The sequence below is a fragment of the Culex quinquefasciatus genome, chromosome 1 (assembly GCF_015732765.1).
Source record: "Culex quinquefasciatus strain JHB chromosome 1, VPISU_Cqui_1.0_pri_paternal, whole genome shotgun sequence".
NCBI lineage: Eukaryota > Metazoa > Arthropoda > Insecta > Diptera > Culicidae > Culex > Culex quinquefasciatus.
The window spans coordinates 28,037,549-28,057,472 of NC_051861.1; the positions used below are offsets into that span (position 1 = coordinate 28,037,549).

Below are 19,924 nucleotides of genomic sequence, written 5' to 3' on the forward strand. Positions count from 1 at the left end.
GGTTAGGACATTTCGGAAGCCACACGGGATGCTTTTAATTGTTCTCGCGCTCCGTCGGTTCGATTCCGATCGATGCGCCCCCTGCCGAAAAACCCGCTCCACAATCGGCGTGCCGACGCGGTTTTATAAATTTGGAATGCCCGAATGATTCGCGTTTCGGGTGTGGTAATTTGCTAGTGTTTCGCTTTAGGCTCCCGTTTCGGTCGGCGGTTGACTCGATTAAACCTGGATGAGCCCCGCAATATCTCGTCCCGAAATTGGCCCCGGACACGAACAGCAGGCGTTGCGCGTTACGCGCGCGTTCGCCCGTAGAGGTTATGAAAAATGACATGGCCTACTGAGCGAAGCGCGATTGAAGAAGCCGATTCTTCGGCCAGCTTGCTTCGATCGTGCAGGGATATTAATATTTACACGCCAGATTATCTTCGTTATCGGCAGATTTGTCTGCATACTTAATTTGCGAGATTGTGTTTCTTTGTTTCCCTACGCTGTATTGAGGTTACGACAGGCCGGAGACATCTACCGGGAGCACGGTGTTAATTACCCGACCGCCATCTTTGATAGCAGCGTGAAGCTGCGCTACCGAACCCAAGTTCCGATCGTTTGCGATGGTAATGAGCAGAAAAGTGCCAATAATGGCCATGGCTTACCATGGTCCGGCCTACTGCGTGCACGTGAGATCCAAACCAAGGAGTGTGTCGCTAGGTGACAAGACCCCTATGGAACCCAGAACCTAGATCAATTGAAGATGTGCGACCATTAATTAGCTGGTAAGCCCGGTTTGTCCTGTCGATCAGATTTACGCTGCGCGTGTGCGACTTTTAATTGAAGGTGTTAGTCCATGGTTGTGGGTTCTCTGAGGTACCTTAACCAGCTTGGGTGGACGAGATCGGTGTTCTGAGTTGCGACTGCGACTGAAATTGGACAGCCAACTGGGAACGCTGCTGAACTCAAATGGAAATCGCTTCAATTACGGACTAAAGAAACGCAATTCCTATGCTATGAATTGTGAAAATTGTATTTTTTGTCACTCTGTCATTCTGTAATTCTGTTATTCTGATATTTTACTTTTCTGTTATTAAGTTTTATGTTTTTCTTGTATTCTGTTATTCTCGAACTGTCAAAGAGTTCGAACTGTTTTTATCTAATTTTCTAATTTGTCGTTCTTGAACTAAACTTCAAACCGGACAAAGCATCATTTGCAATATGTCAAAATAGTCGAAATGGTCAATCAATTACAATTCCTAGCCCGCGATTAGTCCGCTATCTGTCGGGTTGCTACAAACAAAAAAACGGAGAACCAGTTTTAACGCTCAACATGTCGAACGTTAAGCGTTCAACCGTGTTTCGGGAAAGGCTCCAAATTAATCAGAAGTTTTTGGTTCGACTTTAGTGAACTTTTTCTGCTTATCTCTCAATTGTGTTCAAAACCTAAACACTTACAAAAAGTTAAAAAAAAACTCAATATTAGCACTTTACAAAAATAAATTGAAACATCGATAAAAAGGAAAATTCTCACTTACAGATTAGAACACAATTTTAAATAATTTCAATTTAACTGTGCTACTATCAGAAAACAACACCGTTAAGGTGAAAACCGAAAAAATACCAAGCAGGCAACGCGATCTCACGCTTTTTAAGGCAAGGGAAGAAAAAAAAAATCACCGGCAGGCCATGCCGAATGTTATTAATTAGCGAAAACAGTAGCTGACAGTTTTCGAATGGGCTGCTAATTTCGGTGGATCTGGTTCGTTGGCTCTCGACTTTTATTTTGTTTTGTTTTTGTCGTCGGTTTTATTTGCCACCAGTAAGAAACCAGACTCGGCTTTGGTTTTGGAAGAATGAGTGTCATCCAAAGATTTCTGGATAAAGATATCGGTTTATGCCGAATTTCGGATAACTTTTGAACCAACAGATTCTTAATTGGATCATGAATTTCTTGGGTGAAACTTGTTAGGAAATCAATGCATTTCGCCCAACGTCGTTAATTAAAGTTCTTGAAAAAATGACAATCTGACAATTTATTGACACATTTTTATAGAACAGCTTGAACGATACCGCTTCAAATGACGTTTGAAAAGCCGCAAAAGACTTTTTTTTAATTTTTATTTCATTAGTAAGTGTCCAGCTGTCCTCAGATCAAAACCAAAATTCCGTCACAGTCAAAAACGATTTATTTAATTTTATCTCTTTATAACAATGAGTTCAGCTCTGAACGTAACACAGCTTAATCGTTCCAAAATGTGATCACTTTATTCGAAAAAGGATCCTCGAAAAATTTCCCACCATTCGATTTCCCAGAAATCAAAACGCTCATCCTTTGACCAGAACGACGTCCTTTCGATAGGCTTGAAGTGTGATTCCCCTAATTGTTCGCACGATCCGCCATAAATCAGGTGACTTTTTTTTTCACTCAATTCAACCACGCTCAAGTCCAAAAAGTGACCATTCAGTTGAACAATAAGAAACTATCTCTTCGATTTCTGTGCACCTCTTCTATCAATGAAGATCGTTTTCTTAAACCTCCAAAAAGCATCTTGTGAATGGGAATAGCTTCATTCATGAAAAGGCAAAAAAAAGAAAGAATCAAACTGGACGACCCGAGGGTTACGAACATTTTGTGGCCAGCCTGTAATCGGTAATAAATTTTTTACGACCCTGTCTCACTCCACTGTGTGCGATGGCTAGTTCTTCATTTAGACCCACGTCAGGAATCGGCAAATTCCCGGTGCAATTTAATGGTAACAAGTTGATTTTAGGATTCTACCTGAGCAGGCAGAATTGACTCGTTCGTGGATCGTGGGAACGTTTCATGGTGATTGTCAGTTGCCAATTTCATTCAGAAAAATATGTTATTAGAAACAGTCGAAAATATTTCAATAAAATAATATTCTTAAAATCGTTTAGCATACTTAAAAAGAATCCATAGGCACGAATTTGTTACAAATAAATTCAAATATGTTCATCAACATGCTTTCCAAGCTACGCTGCCGCGAAAAAGGGTTGCAATCATCAAAAATTCGTCACCATGCCTTCCAAGCAACATCGCCATGATAGAGGTTTCTTCTGAGCTGCAGCAAAAACTGTTTAGCGACATTATGATACACATAACAACAACCAAATGTTCTAACTTAATAACCGTTGGAGTAGCTATCTGTCCGCAGTCGATAAATTTCAAATCAGTGGCAATAAACGTGACTCTAGTGCTGTGTAAACGTTTGCCACCCCACCACCAAGGGAGAAAATATTGAATTAAATGTCCATTTGATAGACCCTTATTCACCACCCTCCCTCTTGAAACAAGGCTTCCCTGCTGAAATTTTTGGAAAATCTTTTGTCTCGACATTTTTCCCATCTTTAGCAACGATGATGGCGCGCACAAGGCATGATTTCGCAAATCTGTGCTAAATGCGTGCCGAGGGGGCGACTAACTCGATAATAATGACCGTTTTGTGTCCCCGCTGCATCAGGGGAGAGGTCGTTTAATTTGACATAAAATATGGGAAGTTTGATGTCGAATTAAGTGGTCTGCGGAGGGAGAGGCGATTGGATAAGGATTTTAGCACTTCAATTGTGCATATGTCTTCCGGGAAAAGAAAATTTTTTAATTGACATGTTTGTTTTCATGTATATCCTTATTTTAATTAGCACCTTTACCAACACTTTTTTCGAAATCTTTTCGGTTTTATTTGTTAACGAGGTCATTTTGAGCAACTTTTGCTTTACGAAAAAAATATTTCTCCTGTGTTATGATTTTCTATCGATTTATCGATTGTTCGCGTTCTTCGTCGGTGATCAACAAAAACAAAAGCTTATTATAACATTTCAGCTCGATAAACATCGTAACTCGGCGTTCGATTTGTTAATCAGTACCTCACTAAACATCAATCATTTAAAACTCGTAAAATCATCTCAAGTTGATAGTTACACTGTTTAATCCTTTATTCTTTAATTACAAATAATTTTGGTTCCTTCCACATGATTAAACCATTTCATTTAAAATTTAACAACCGATAAACGTGAAATGTCTCATCCGCAGCATCCAATTGCTCACCTTGAGAATAATACAAACACTATGATTTTGGGTCGCATCATCATCTTCTATGATGAATCCTGACCAAACACCCTACCTTACTAACACATTTTCAGGTTCCTGGCGCTTGTGGGGTGTAAGCACAGAGTAAACCAGCTGCCCTAGTAGCAACCTGCGCTAACTAACATTCCCGTCCCTTAAAATCGAGATCTACAAACTGACATGGCGGGCGCCGTTGGTGGCCAATGACTGTTACCCATTCGCAACTGATCTAGCTTTAGCAATCATGGTGTTTAATCTTTTCGGCGCATTCATACATGCTGTTGATAAGGGAAATACCACTAGATCACTGAAGCCTATTGGCATTCATAAGCTAAACGACATGCGACACCTAGTGTTGAGTAGCAGAACAGAGCGAAGAATGTCGATTGAAATTTCCGCCCTTTGAGGTTATGTATGCGAATTCTGTTTTGTTAAATTCCAGCGTTCAAAACAACTTTTGAGCAAAAATTCGAACTGATACTTTGTTAACTTTTGATGCTCTATCATTACAACAATATTTTTTTTAACAATATTTTTTTTCAAAATTATTTTTTTTTTGATTTTTTTTATTGCGTTAGGCTGGTACAAATATTTTTAAAAGTTTTTGTCACCCCCCCCCCTTCGAAATTGGCCCGAAAAATCAGGGGGCAAAAAAAATATTTTTACAATAAACTTCAAAATTTCAATGAAAATTCAAGTGCAACCAGCTGAAATCAAATTAAAATACATTCTCCTGCGTTTAAAATCATTTTTAGCATGTTTGGGTTTGTTAAAAAATCTTAAGATTTTTTGAAAATTTTCGATGCAAAATCTTTTTTTTCGATACAATTTTTGTTTTTGTCAGATCTTAGATTTTTTTAAAACTAATGATTGCAAAACAACTGAACTAGTGTAAAATGCACTTTAAAACACTTTTTTCATTGAAATGTGAAGACTATGGCTTGCTATTTAAATTTTTATATTTTTATTTTTGCCCCCTTGACCTTGGCCAGGGCCGAGGGACAAAAACTTTTTTAAATATTTGCATCGGCCTTAATTTATAGAGGGCAAAAAGTTTACACTCGTACTACTTGAATTTTTTCTCAAAAGTTGTTCTAAGAGCTGTAAATTCAATTTTTAGTTTGCATTCCTATGTAACCGAACAGCGAAAATTTGAATCGTCATTCTTCGATGCTTTGCGCCATCTATCGGAATTTTTGAGCTTTTAATCGCGAATGATCGGTCGTGTTGAAAGGATATTACGGTTCTGTTCAGCAACGGAGGGGTAACCATGGGTGGTCTCTTATGCTCATGCTTTAAAAATGAATTAAATTTTTATTTTATCGATGTTTACATCGCATATATTTTCAATGAAAAAAGAGTCTGTAAAATGCTATAATATAAATTTTTCAGCTTGCCTACTGTCAATCGCAATAAAAAACCATTAAAAATAAAGTTACTTAAGAAAATTTCTTCCAGTTTTGGGGATATACAAATTTGAGCACTTTTGATTTTTTTATAGTTACGTATATTTGTTATTTAGATCAAAAGTAAAATTTACGTATATTGTTATGTGAGCAAGTTAATCGATTTGCACAAAAAACTATTTTTGAAAATTAACGTTATTTAGTTTGCTTTAGAGTGATAAAAAAGGACAACTTTCAAGCTAAAATTAGCGACCCATTTTAGAATGTTTGTCTCGATTTTAAAACTCTTATTGTATTTTTAATAGAATTATCATAGAATTTGTTCTATGTTTAATGTTTGACATTAAGATCTATGATTAAAATAACTCCATTTTTAAGTCAGGTCGTGTCAAATATTTATCAAAGTTTATGATAAGCATGCAATGCAATGGCTGGAACTTTTATGAACAAATCAATTACGCAAAATGACTTCATTAGGGTATCCAGAAAAAAATGCTCCACAAGCGGAAATCGGTTTTTTTTGGTTATTTTAAGCATCTGTGCAAATTTTGAGCGAAAGCTTAAAGTTGGTGAAAATCATGTTTTTCATACAAAAATAACTTTTTTAAATCTCAAATAACTTTTCAGAGCCAAAGTTCACAGCTTTGGTATGTTGTACAAAGTTGTAGAGCATTATATTTCCAATCTGAATCTCACTTTAGGGAATATTTGGATGGAAGTAGCACACCGTGCAGACCAAACCGTAAGAAAATTGGGTTTTCCATACATTTTTTTATTTTTCCCATACAAACTTCACCTCCGAGTATCAATGATTAAATTTTGACCGATTTTGCTCATATTTGGCCCAGAGTGTTAAAATAGCTCAAGGAACAATATTCAGCTTGTCGAGCGAGGTTTTGAGAAAAAAGTCCCATATTCTGGATTATATGGTCATAAGGAAGTTCCCTACACAGATCATGGCAAATCAAAAAAATCCAAAAGATAATCAATGATCGAAACTACAGAGGATAGCTTTTATGTCCACTTGAAGATTACCGTCAGTGAGGGTGACTATGGGTCAAAAAACGAAAACCCTCTCGTATTTTCTTAATAACAAAAACAATTTAAATAACATCGGAAATCTTTCAACGTAGATTTCTGGAGTTTTTTTTTTTTTTTTTTTGAAAAGGTTAAATAAACCAAATTTTCAGTTTTTGCTTTTTGGGTGTTTTTGAAACCGCCTTGAATCAGGGGTATTTTGTTCTTAGATAGTTTACTAACATTTTCCCAAAATATGGTGGATTTTGATGAACACTACCTTAAATGCCAATAGTTTGAAAATTGACCCAATCTCATCCCTTAGGGAGGGTGACATTGGGTCAAATGAAACTAAAATGATACTCAAATACAACGATATGGTAAAAACAAGTCATCCAACAGTGTGTCTTGTTCGAGGGAATCGTATTGACACGCTACAATGTTTGAAGTGGAGATTTTCAAACATTTGGGTAGTTTTCGAGCAATTCTAACAAAAATATTAGAAAAATGTTTTTCCGAGAGGTCACTTAAAACGCCAAAAACGTACCCCAACTTTAGACAGCTGCTAAACTAACAGGATTTGTTCTAGGAATGAGATTTTTTCAGCGAAGTCATCTTAAGATGTCCCCTACACAACCATTTCAACAGAATTCATTTTTATTGAGAAGAACCTGAGAAATGGTTAAATCCGTAAAAAATCACTTTGACCCAATCTCACCCCCACTGACGGTATGTTTAATGTTAATTCTATCCCTCATTGTGAAAGAAATGCAAAAAAGTGGATATTCATTTGGGAAAATGTTGGTTTTCTGAGCGTCAATTTAAAAGTGAAAAATATTTAAAAAAATAAAATCAACCCGAACATCCTAAATGAATGTTTTAAAACCTTTAAAACCTTGAATGATTTGCCATGAACAAGGTAAAGCGATTTTAGGTTTGACCTTAAATATTATAATTTAAACACTTGATATAACAATCTTTCAACGATAAACTCTAATCAAAAGAAGTCTTAAATTGAAAACTTCTCAACTAACATTCCTGCCCTGTCAACAATCCCATCGGTACAGTGGCCCCACTATTCTTCCTCACTTCCCCAGCATTGCCCGCGCACGTTTGCAATCTTAACTATCTCGAACGGTTGTAAAATTGGCTATTTAGTCTCTTGTTATTTCTTCACTCGATTTAAACAATCCCATACCCCCTTTCCCCCCGCACCCTCCCTATCTCGATCTCACTCGATCGTCGAGTGGCGATTCTCGCGAAAAAAAAACATCCAAGAGAGGAAGCCAATTTATTATCCCAATTAGCAGCGATAAATCCGAATAACCTTTTTCTTCGCCTTGTCTCACTCGTTTATATTTAAGGTACACACAATCAAACACGTGGAGGAAGTGTGTGGGGGGGAGGGCTCCTCTTCTTCATTCACCTTAATCGATGCTTCACAACTTTCAACATATTTCAGTTTGCACTTCGTTGGGGACCCCTCCCCATCCCCCTACTTCATGGTTTCATCTGCAGCCTGTATTAGGACCCATCATCAGCGATTGCATCCCCCGAATTCGGTGGCATTCACTAAAGACCAGTGCTGCCAGATAAGGTCCACATTTTATTCAGTGTTGCCATTTTAAAAGATTCTGTACGTTTAGATCCACGGCAAAGGTTTACTGCAAAATCTGGCAACCCTTGCCGAGCAAAGCGATGCGGCGCGAGGTGGGGCTCCCAAAACCGATTTCCAGAAGCCTTCGTGCGTTCGATATAAATTAAGGAGATGGTCGCCTCCATTCGATACATAACGATGCTATCTTCATCGAAGAAGCCAGCGGGCTGCTGCGATACTTTTGCTGGCTGTCATATAAGGTAGCAATTGTTTTATTTTATTTTAATTGGATGTTGCTACCACTTTTGGGGACCAGTCCCCAAAAAAACCAGAATCGATCCGCGGTCTGGAGCGCGAGCGCGATCCCGTGCCCCAAATTAATTGGGACCCACGAAAAATGTTGTTTGCCCGGGCGGGTAAACTTTGCCGGCCATGAATCGCTCAATTGGAGTGCCAACCGGGCCGGAAATTTGGGACTCGCAGCACCCCTTTTCTTATCACCTGGCTTAGATCTGTCTCGAGTTAACAACCGGAAACACGCGCCATTATCACATACCAACCCCAAACAAGCCAACCGAGTGAAAGCAATCAAATTTCGTCGCGTTGGCAACGCTGCCACCGTGGCTGTCGTCCCAATGAAGTTGTCATGACAGCTAATCAAAGCAGCAACAGGTTCGGAGACATCAGCGCGACCCAAGTAGGTATTTATGGCGAACGGATTTCAAAGCCTACTTCGCTCGAAATGTTCCGTTGATGCGCGGATCTCCACCGGCAACGACGACGAATCACATCTCATTAACGGTCATTCAATTAACGACATGGAAACAAAACGGAAAGAAAACGACGTGGCCTTGGGATTTTGGCGTCGACGATCGGGGTTGGGAACGAAGATACTTAGTTTATAAAAAAATGTTTGGTAAATGAATGTTTTCCTCACAAAAAAAAATTGCACCATTGATTTCTTTTTTTTTTTTTATTTGAGTGATACCAAAAACTATCATCTGATAATTCCGTATCCAAAATATCAGAGAGTATATCGACCATCACAATAGCTTGCAAGATCTCTTCTTTTGTCCACTCCTCTTCATTTCCTCAACCACGCAACCCTCACCGTTGAGTCTTTCGTTCTCTCAGTAAACCACAATTAATAAACGCGAGAGGGCGTTTTTGGAACCGACCACGCATTACGTCTCGTGAAACTGACGTTGGTGAAATTGTTTTGTGGCGGCTTTTGTGGTTAAACACTGTTGAGGGGCAATGATTGTAGGACTGAGAGAGAAAAAGAGAATGTCTAACGCGAGTGTGTAAACCCAAACATGTAGTCGGTTATATTTGGCGCTGAGAGTATCGTGACAGAAAGAAGAGCATTGATGTTTCAGGCTTGCGTTTTTGAGCATGATTTTTGCTGTCGCTGAGAACTGAGAGTTTGGTATTTTACAAATTTAGAGGGACACCCTGATTATTTAGTAAACAATTTGCAGAGATATCATTGTTTAGACCTGATGGTTGAATTGTTTTTTAAGGGGTTACACATGTAGAAAATCCCAAAATTTAATATTGCAAGAAACTAAATAAAACTACTAATAAGATAATTTTCAATCACTCCTGAAAGTTTCATGAAGATATTTCGTGACTAAACTGAGTAAGAGACGATTTAAGTTAAAAATTTTGCCATGCGCAAAGCGGACTGTCAAACTTTGAGAACGTATTTCCCGTAACACCGAGTTGATTTACGGGTGCCACGATATCTCGAGATGGGATGGACCAAATACGCTAAAATTTGAGGTGGAGACTCTCAACACTTATCCCGTGTGCATGACGAAGTCCGAATTTAAAATTTTCCATTGAAAAAAATAAAAAAAACGTTTTTATATGGAAAACAAAAAAAATATCTTTTTTTCTAAATAAGCTTTTTGAAATTCAGGCTTCATCATGCACACGGGACCGGTTTAACAAGTCTTCACCATTTTTTTTGTGTATTTTAATGCCCTGATATCAGATTTATCAATGTTTTAATGTGTGCGCGTATCAACCCTTGACATTTTCGATGATTTACATGTATGTAAACCCTTAAACAAACCTTCGAACAATATTTTGAAAATAATAAATTTTTAGTAAATAAAATTGTTTCAAATTTTTATGACATAAAGCAAAAATTAACCTGTATTTAAATGATTCATATTTTTAAATGTCTTTGTTTTTGTTTTTGTTATTTAATGTGCACAAGATTTTTTAAAATAAAATGATAAATTATATATCATGATATAAATGAAGAGAATAAAAAATGTTACGCGAAAAAAAAATTAAGCTTAAAAAACTAGAAATCCAATATCTGCATTGAATTTTAAATTTTTAAAATTTTAGTTACTGAACATTTATTTATTAGAAGTTTTTATCCCTAGGCTCTGGTCAAGGTCGAAGAAAGGGGAAAACTTCAAGCAAAACTTTCAAAAAAATTCTTTATGAACGAATTTATGAAAATATTGTTCATTCTACAGTTGCACGTTTTTTTCCCGATCTTTGATTCAGAAGTTTAAAAAAATGGAGAAAGTCTAAAAGAGTCTTTTTTTTTAAAAATATGCAAACTTTTTTAAAAAGTTTATTAATAATAGTACAAGTATTTTAAATTTTAATTTTCAACAATATTTTTTAACCTTCTGTTTTTTTGTATTTGAAGTGGGAAAAAATTTAAATTAAAATTAAATTTAAAGAAAGAAATTTTCGATCAGTTCTACATATGTCCACGAATATTGAAATTCAAGTACGCTTTACATAGTTTATCTGCAAATCATTTAAATTTTCATCACTTAAACGCAACAAAACCCAAAAAAAAAAGTAAATTGCTGCAGGGGGTCTTAACGAGCATAAGGAAACTGAACCAACATTTGAATGAAAAAAAACTGTTTAAAAATGCATTATTCACCATTTTAGCTGTTTTGCAATCATTAGTTTCCAAAATTACTTTTTTTTGCAAAACAAATTTTTGCGGTTTCATAAAAATTCCAAAATATTTTTAATCCAGCCCAAAAATGCTAAATATGATTATCAATGCAGAAAAATGCGTTTTAGATTTTTACCTTCCTCACCTCACCGAGGCAAGGCTATAAAATCACTCAAAAAATGAACTTCTTAAATACACCTCCTAGTTATACCTTCTCGTATACCTATCGACTCAGAATCAAATTCTGAACAAATGTCTGTGAGGATGTGTGTAGACACGATTTTTTTCCACACGATTATCTCAGAACTGAATGAAACGGTTTTGGCCGGATCCGCCTTACTCTGTTCGTTTTGGGGTCCCCTAAGGCCCTATTAAATTTTATTTTGTTTAGTAAAGTATTTAAAAAGTTATGTCAAGAAAAAGATTTTTGTAGATACAAAAAAGGGTGATTTTTTACATAACCTCAAAAGGACGCCAGATGCGAAACTCCCGGTTGCCATATTGCTTCAAATGAGAGTCTGCATGTTTTCTGGAAAAGTCTGTATCAGGTATATATTTTTTTCATAAACTTATTTTCATTATTACTTTGTAAATGTGAGGAAGGCACCACCCACCTAATGGTGGATAAAGAAACGTTTTTTTCAGTTGATTTGACTTCTATTTTCATCAAAATTTAGAAATTTTTGAAAAAAAAACATTTTGGCCCCTGATTTTTCGGGCCAATTTTAAAGGAAGGGGGCGGGGGCGTCAAAAACTTAAATGCACGCGTTATTATCCCATCGATTAGATGATCACGATTATGATGTTCATAGATCTGTGTGCGCCTCACATCACGATTACATTAACCAGATTTTCATCTATTCTTTTTCAAGATTCTCGCTAATCAGTGTCCGAACGACCCATCCAATTCAGATGAGAACCTCGGGTTTTCTTGTTAAAACACAATCGAATCTTTATGATTATGACCATGCCATGGGGCCACACCACACCGCATTTAAAGCGACCGTCCTCCAGACGATCCGGAGAAACGCGTAACGATTAAGCCGCGGCCACGGTCATCGAGATCGGATCACACTGATATGAAAACATAAGGAAGGAGGGAATCTCCGGGAGTAGCAGCAGTAGCAGAGTGATCACCACTTATTAAACGTAAAGGATTGTTTGTTTTTTGGGATCCAGAGAGTTGGTCGTAGTCTGGAATTGCCATTGACAGTCAACCAACCCACACAGTCTGGACGGAAATCCTCCAACTTCACGGTAGAAAGGGTTTGGAGAAGATAATTAATTAATGAAACGGTGGTATATAGGAACATAAATGTTAACAGTCAATCGTAAATTACACAGTTTTAACGTCTTCCCGCGCGCACCACTGTATCACGTGCGTTACGCCACGTTACAAAATCCGCGTGGGCGATTCATCTGGACAATTCCCAGAGTGCCAACTATTCAAACTTACGGATAAGGGGTTCCACACCGGTGGTGGTCCAAGGAAATGGAAGCGTACTCACCGGATTCGTAGAGTTATTTCTTCATCCTGGAATCGCTCGGCCGCGACTTGCCTTATACGTCAAATCAATCGGCCAAGCCGCCATCAGAGAGTGGCGATTGCGACTTGCGAAAGTACAAGCAAAAACCCCGGGATCAACAGCTGATTGGCAGTCAATATCTGTCCGGGCAATCGATCGACCGAAGCCAACAACAAAAAATTAATAGAAACCACTAGTTTTCCCCTTTCGCCATCGCTTTACGCGACCTCGTGTGGCCTAAACACTGATTGTTTGTGTAAATCTCAGCGCTCAGATGTGGATTGTTTCCGTTTTGTGAGTGTGATTTTGCGCCAAGATTAAGCTGCTCCGGAGAGTTGAGCCGGGAGAGCTGTATTTGATTAGTTTTCCTGCAAATGGCTTAACCAAAGGGGTTAAGTCTCCTAATTTGATCCTAATAAAAGAGCACACGTCAGCAATAAATAATGTATTATAAAAATATAAGGATTATTGGTATCTTTAATCACTGAGGACAACTCTCCGTCCACAATCCCTCCTGCATGCAAGTTTGCCTCTTGAAGCTAAACAACGTCCCATTGGCACAGGGCATCTTGACCGGTTCAAACACCTTCTGCACCGCCGTCGGTCGACACTGGCAGAACGCGTTCCGATCCTTGGGATGGCACCAGAGTTGGGTAATGTCCGCATACGTCACACAAGCCTGCCTACAGTTCACCAACTCCGCGTCCGGTTCCTTCACCAGCGATTCATCCGCTCCAAAGCACTCGCCCTGGTCCCACATGTCCACGGTGACGCAGGTCTGCCGCTTGTAGCTAAAGAAGGTTCCAGCCCGGGCGCAGGGCATCACCTGCTCCTGCCAGGTTCCGGACGCGGTCGTTCGACACTGGCAAAAGTGGGTCGGATCTGCGTGGCACCACAGCGTGCTGACCTCCTTGAACGTTTTGCAGGACGATGCGATGCAACTTTCGCGACTTTGGCCGGAAATCGATCCGATGACAGATAGTAATGTAATTATAGTAAATTTAGGCATTTTTAATAATTTTTTAAGTTGTTCTTCGGTTGAATTCCACTTTAAAACTGATGAAAACACATTACTTCCACCCTCGGGGCAAGACAGTGAAAAAACTAGAGCAAACGAGAGTTACTCCGAGAGAAAACGGGAGAAACCGGGAGAAATGAGAGAAACTGTGACTCTCTTTTTTGAAATGTCACTTTTGACACTTATGACTTTTCTCGTCTGTCTTGCCATTGTTTTGTTCAACTATACCACGTGTTTTCTCGTCATTTCAAACTGTTTTCTGAAAGAACTGAAATTACATTTAGTTTCGCGGGTCTTAAATAAGTTCCAGCTTCTGTTCGCTAGCTAGCTAAAAGCAACTCCAGCCGCTCTTGAAGTGTGCCTCGATCAGGGCGCCTGGTCGGAAGACTTTCGATTTTCCTACACTGCTGCTGACGATTTCAAACTCGGACCATTCCGTGAAGCGTGTCCCGACCAGGACACCTGGCCGAGAAGTTCTAAGTTCCTCCTGCTGACGGTGCAACCCGGACCAGTTCGTGTGTCCCGGCCAGGGTACCTGGCCGAGAACTTTCAACTTATCTGCCCAGCTGCTGACGGTTCAAGTTCCTCCAGCTCACGGTTCTACCCGGACCAGTTCGTGTGTCCCGGCCAGGTTACCTGGCCGAGAACTTTCAACTCATCTGCCCAGCTGCTGACGGTTCAAGTTCCTCCAGTTGGTTCCCCGGTTCGTGGTCAGGGTACTGCCGAGAACTTTCAACTCATCTGCTCAGCTGCTGACGGTTCAAGTTCCTCCAGCTCACGGTTCAACCCGGACCAGTTCGTGTGTCCCGGCCAGGTTACCTGGCCGAGAACTTTCAACTCATCTGCCCAGCTGCTCACGGTTCAACCCGGACCAGTTCATGTGTCCCGGCCAGGGTACCTGGCCGAGAACTTTCAACTCATCTGCTGACGGTTAAAGTTCCTCCAGCTCACGGTTCTACCCGGACCAGTTCGTGTGTCCCGGCCAGGTTACCTGGCCGAGAGCTTTCAACTCATCTGCCCAGCTGCTGACGGTTCAAGTTCCTCCTGCTCACGGTTCAACCCGGACAACCTTGTGACGCCTGGACCCCAGCCAGGACGCCTGGACTGCATTGATTCTGCGTTACGGTTGTCGATCAAGGTTGGAATATCTATAAGCTTTTAAGGCATGTACGTAACCATTTTGTTTCTTTCCTTTCATGGTTTTCCAAGGTTTCCTGATAGTGTTATCACACCGGAGCAAGATGGAGGATTTTTTTTGGGAAGCCGTTCAGCGAAAGATCGGACAAGTAAGCGACGCTGTTCAGTCAATCATTAAACTGCAGAAGCTTTGCGGCAGTGGCGCACTTGGCCTAATCGATGCTGGCGATATCCCAGAAATGGTAGACGATTCGAAAACCAGACTAGCCAGGATGAGCGAAGAGGAAATCATCAAAATGTTCGGCAAACTTTTGTCGCCGGATGACATTTTACTGACGATTGGCGAAAAAAAAGTTATAATACTGCTTTCGCAAACCATCCGTGAGGAAGGGATTGCTCGATTCCTTCCTCCTGCGCAATCGTCGAATTCGGTGGCAGAAGTGACTCAACCGATCAATGAAAATGATTTTGCAAATCATTCTTCGAGTTTGTTGGCCCGGATCCGAGGGGAGTACTTGGAGACGTAAGTTTAATTGATAAAATTTTCAGAAAATAAATTACCGAAATGATATCACCGAATAGGACACCCGACCACATGACGACAACGTTTCTTGCAAAAATGCAAGTAGTTTCAATTCGCAGACGTTCAGCGGGATGTTTGGAGGCTGCAGTAAAGTGCCCGTTCTGCGCCCGAACTGTTGGCTCTCTTAAAATCGGCACTCACTCTTGGACCAAGCACAACATTTGCCGTCACATTAACCAGCATGCGAAGAAGGGTATTACAAACATCAACAAAAAACAGGCCAAAACGTTCAGCGGATGGTAGCTTGATTGCAAGTGATCCTAAAGAGCCGAACGAGCAGTCGGTGCAGTCGTGTTCGGGTGATGATGACCCGCTGGTGCATGACAACAGCAACATACAAATGGATATACCCACAACGTCTGGCACATCGCAGCTGATAATTGAACCCGTTGAGCCAGAGGCTTCATTCTCAGGTGAAGAACACCTGGCGGATGAACAAAACGGTAAGCAAGGAGTCATAACTGTACTCTAGCGTCCTTTCACATGAGAGGCGGAGTTAAGCGAGTGTCGGCGAAGTCTGAGTGTTAAAATATCCGATTACACATTTTACAATCATTCAGTTATCGTTGGGGCCATTCATAAATCACGTGGACACTTTTTTGAAATCATGGATGGGTTCATGGATGGACCCCTAATCGCCAAGCATGTTAAAAAATGATGGGAAGCGTTGTATTTTAAATTTCATTATTTTTGTCACCAGGTGAAAATGTTGAGAAGCCACTGACAGACTCCGCACTGTTGGATTTATTGGTCGACATGCATCACCGAGTGAAAGATCAAAATAAGTTTGCCCGAAAATACTCGGATATCGAGAAAGACATTTGCACTTATGATTATCTAACTGGCGGTAACAATCACTACGAGTACATAAAGCGTAACATCGGAACAATGACTCTAAAGACAATTCAGCGCCACATGAGTAAATACACCACCAACGTTGTTGAAGGGACTATTGATGTCGAAGGTTTGAAAGCCTACCTTGAGGAAAACGGTTACCCGATGGCAGTATCGATTTGTGAGGACGGAACAAGATTAACCGCAGCAACGGAGTACAGCTATACCGACGACAGTCTAACCGGCCTAGTTGCGCCCTTTGATGAGAATGGCATGCCTGTACAAAATTTGTTCAAAGCTACAACACCCCACAAAGTTATGGAAGACGTGAAAAATTACCCAACAGGCAACTATGCTTACGTTATGCTCGCCGTACCGCTTGTGGCTGGAGCGGCACCTTTTGTTCTGTATTTTGCATGTTCCGACAATAAGTTTACACACGTGGATGTTTTGAACCGGTGGGCATACCTAGAGGAAGTCCTGAGTTCAGTCGGAATTCGAATCGTTTCGTATAACGCTGACGGAGACCCTAGGCTCCTCAAAGCGATGAACATCCGCGCCGGCCTGGACCAGGAAAGACAACCATCTCCTTTGGGTGGATACTACATTGTTAATTCCAACTACGCACCTAATGCGCAAGATGCTACGCATGGGACAAACAAGTTCAGAAATCGGCTACTTACAAGGGACCTGATAATTGGTAAGAACGGATTAAATTCATTTGATTACAATTACTAAACATAGAAAATCTGCTTGTACAGGTGACTACACGATCGGAAAATGCCACTTAAACACGCTGATCAAAAAGTACAAGAAATTCCAACACGGTCTAACTTGGTCGGACATCAATTTGAAGGACAAAATGAAGTACGCGCCCACGCTCAAACTGATCAAGCAATCACTGATAGACTTCTTGGTGGCCAATGTCGAGGGAAGCTTGGGAACCGCAATTTTCCTAAAACTCATGCAACTTATGCACCGTTCCTTCATTGAGGAGAACATCGAACCACTTCAAAGAATTTATTACATTTGGTAAGTAAACTTTTCACCGAGCTTTTCACACTTTTCTTAACTGACAGTTAACCAATCTCATGGGTTGGTGCGATCCCACAAACTTGATGTATCAGAAAATTAAAAAGGAGAGCTTCGCAGCTGTCTAGGTAAACTTCACAGAAGCTTGACAGAAAGTTTAACTCCATGTTGCGCGTTTAAATCTGGATAGAGTAAAACCTCAATAGTTCGACATACCAAATCCTATTATGCTTGACATTTTTTTAGGATGACTCATTCTTACTCTCTCTCTCTCTCTCTCTCTCTCTCTCTCTCTCTCTCTCTTAACACACACACATATGCGTGCGCACCATACGTTTTTTTTAATATTATTTTTAATTTTTCAGGACTGTAAACTTCTTCGTCAGAGCATGGAGAAACTGGATTGGGCTAAATCGCAAGCGTGGCTTAACTTACGATCAATGCGTGACCACTAACGCATACAATTGCGTGGAGTTGAATGCGCATGCGCTAATTGCTTTTATCAGGGACTGCCGAGACCGAAATGTTCCTGAACAATGTTTGATTACTTTTCTGTCGAGTCAACCTTGTGAAAAGTTGTTTGGCCAATTAAGGACAATGGCATCTACAAATCAAACCGTCGTAAATTTCACCATCAAGGAGCTTCGAGCAAAACTGAAGAGACTCCAAATGAAGACTTGCATTATGCATAAATATAACGGTGAAATTAACTTCCCATCGCTCGACAAGTTCAACAACGCTCACCCTCCACAAGTTCTGCCAAATGATATCGAGATCACAAATGAAGTTTCGAAGGCTGAGCTCACCGCGCGACAGATGCTGCAGAGTCTTGGTTTGAGTGACGGAGAAATTGATTTCACAGACTCACTTATCTTGAGATCAAACAATCGACCAAACCAACCAACCGAGTTTGAATTCGTGGACGCCGACTCTTATAACGACGAATTTAGTGATTTGGAAGAAGAAGAACACGATGATGATGATCCAGAAATTGTCGGAAAGTCAACCCAAACTCAATCGTCGGAAAGTGCAGATGATGAATTCGATTTTTCTGACACAGTGGAGTTTGTGCAGGTGCAACAGGAGTTTGATGAGAGATTGGAAGAGCCTATCTACGCCATCGAGGACCTATTTGACACAAGCGAAGAATTAACCTTGAAAAGTACCAGCGCTGGTGACAAGCATGTATTTAAAATAAGGGATTCGACGGGACATGTAAAACATATTAAAAAATCTACATTTTTGTGGATGGTAGCTCCAGGACGACAAATTCTGTCTGTGGACAGAAATCAAAGATTCAGGCAAAAATAAAATGAAATCTTTTCAAATGGTGAGATTTTTTAAAACTAAAATACCCTAATTATACAGTTGACTCTCTGATTGTCCTTTATTCTGATTTGATTCTGGTTCTGATGATTTAGCGATTCTAACTTCGATCGAGGTTCTCAGAATTTTACGACTCCTACTCTAGCTTATTAAAAGTACTCGACTTAGTAACTGTGAAAACAACAAAATTCACTACATATAAAACAACATTAAAATAAAATTTTACAATCATTAATAATCACATACTTATGTTTTTTTTTCTTATTGTTACAGGTCAGACGCACTGGTTGAATATTTAAAGTACAATACTGCATTATAACAACTTCCATTACTAACCTCACTGTTATGTTTGCTTATTTTATAATATCGATTAAAACACATACACCTGTTGAAATCTCAAATTTGTTTTCTTCCGGATGTCGCCTTTATTAAGTTTTCTTTTTTGTGTGAATTGTTGGGAATTATGAAAAAACGTATAAAAATGAAGTGCGTTGCATTGCTACCCTCAACATTCGCTGGTTGATCACCTTTTCGTTGGGTACTTTTTAGTTTGCACCCGTTAGTTTGACAATCTCAAACTTGAAAGTGACGAACTGTTAGTTTTTTCACGGAACTCACACTTAATATCAAACATAACGTTTGGCAGTAAGTGTAAGCTCTGTGTAAAGATGATGTAAAGCTAAAAAGTGACCCCGTTCGTTTGACAGCAATTGGTGTCAAACCAGCGGGGTTTCAGTGTAGTTGAAAATCAGAGTTGTTGAAGTGTATATGACAAGTAGGGAATAGCGTTAGTTAAAGACTAGCACAACTCAGCTCAAGGACAGCTTCTTTTGATTTTCCGAGTGAGGCCATGGTTTGGACGAGTTCAACTTTCAGGGCAATCGCGACAGAGCAGCTGATGGGTCCGAGTAGGACGTATAGTGGCGCCCAGTTCGAATGTACGCAGAGGGCAACACTGGCCACCTCTCTGTAGGTGACCACAGCATGGATCACTAGTAGGACTGCTTGCAATCTGCTATGGATTCATTTTTTCGCTCAAGGTTCGACTGCGACAAACCGTCTCGGAACTGGGGTTCTGCTCTCGGACAGCAAGTAGTCCTATGAGTCCAGAGTCGCGTCGATAATCTTATCCATGTCGATCCGAAACTGAAAGAAACTTCCGGTGCGGATTGTTCCGTCTCAGTAGCCGTCGTGACTGGAGTGTAAAATTCTACGTAAACTTGCCACCGACTGGCGCAACATCTGACCCACGTACTCCATCCGACTCTTAATGTCCGACATTTCAGCTTGCAAAACTTGGGTACGTTGAGCCACTCGAAGGATGCTTGTCTCCACGGCCCCAAACGGTTATTTTGGCCGGAAAATATTCGTGGCGACAGGATGTTCCGCTATGGATACTTTTGCACGGACTCCCGGTTGGCGCGCACCTGGT

At 40.1% G+C, this 19,924-nt stretch overlaps 1 protein-coding gene across 1 annotated transcript; it reads left to right on the plus strand.

Annotated features, from left to right (window-relative positions):
* The first annotated feature begins 15,537 nt into the window (after positions 1 to 15,537).
* On the plus strand, positions 15,538 to 18,886 carry LOC119765514. Its single transcript, XM_038249511.1, has 5 exons — positions 15,538 to 15,743; positions 16,001 to 16,834; positions 16,896 to 17,166; positions 17,532 to 18,496; positions 18,766 to 18,886. The coding sequence occupies exons 1-4, from the start codon at positions 15,641 to 15,643 to the stop codon at positions 18,475 to 18,477; spliced, it is 2,154 nt and encodes a 717-aa protein (XP_038105439.1). The 5' UTR covers positions 15,538 to 15,640; the 3' UTR covers positions 18,478 to 18,496; positions 18,766 to 18,886.
* The last annotated feature ends 1,038 nt before the right edge of the window (positions 18,887 to 19,924 follow it).

Coding starts and splice junctions, on each gene's coding strand:
- LOC119765514 (XM_038249511.1), top strand. CDS start 15,641: ATGGATATACCCACAACGTCTGGCACATCGCAGCTGATAATTGAACCC. Junction 16,835..16,895: donor TACAAGGGACCTGATAATTG/GTAAGAACGGAT, acceptor CTGCTTGTACAG/GTGACTACACGATCGGAAAA. Junction 17,167..17,531: donor CAAAGAATTTATTACATTTG/GTAAGTAAACTT, acceptor TTAATTTTTCAG/GACTGTAAACTTCTTCGTCA.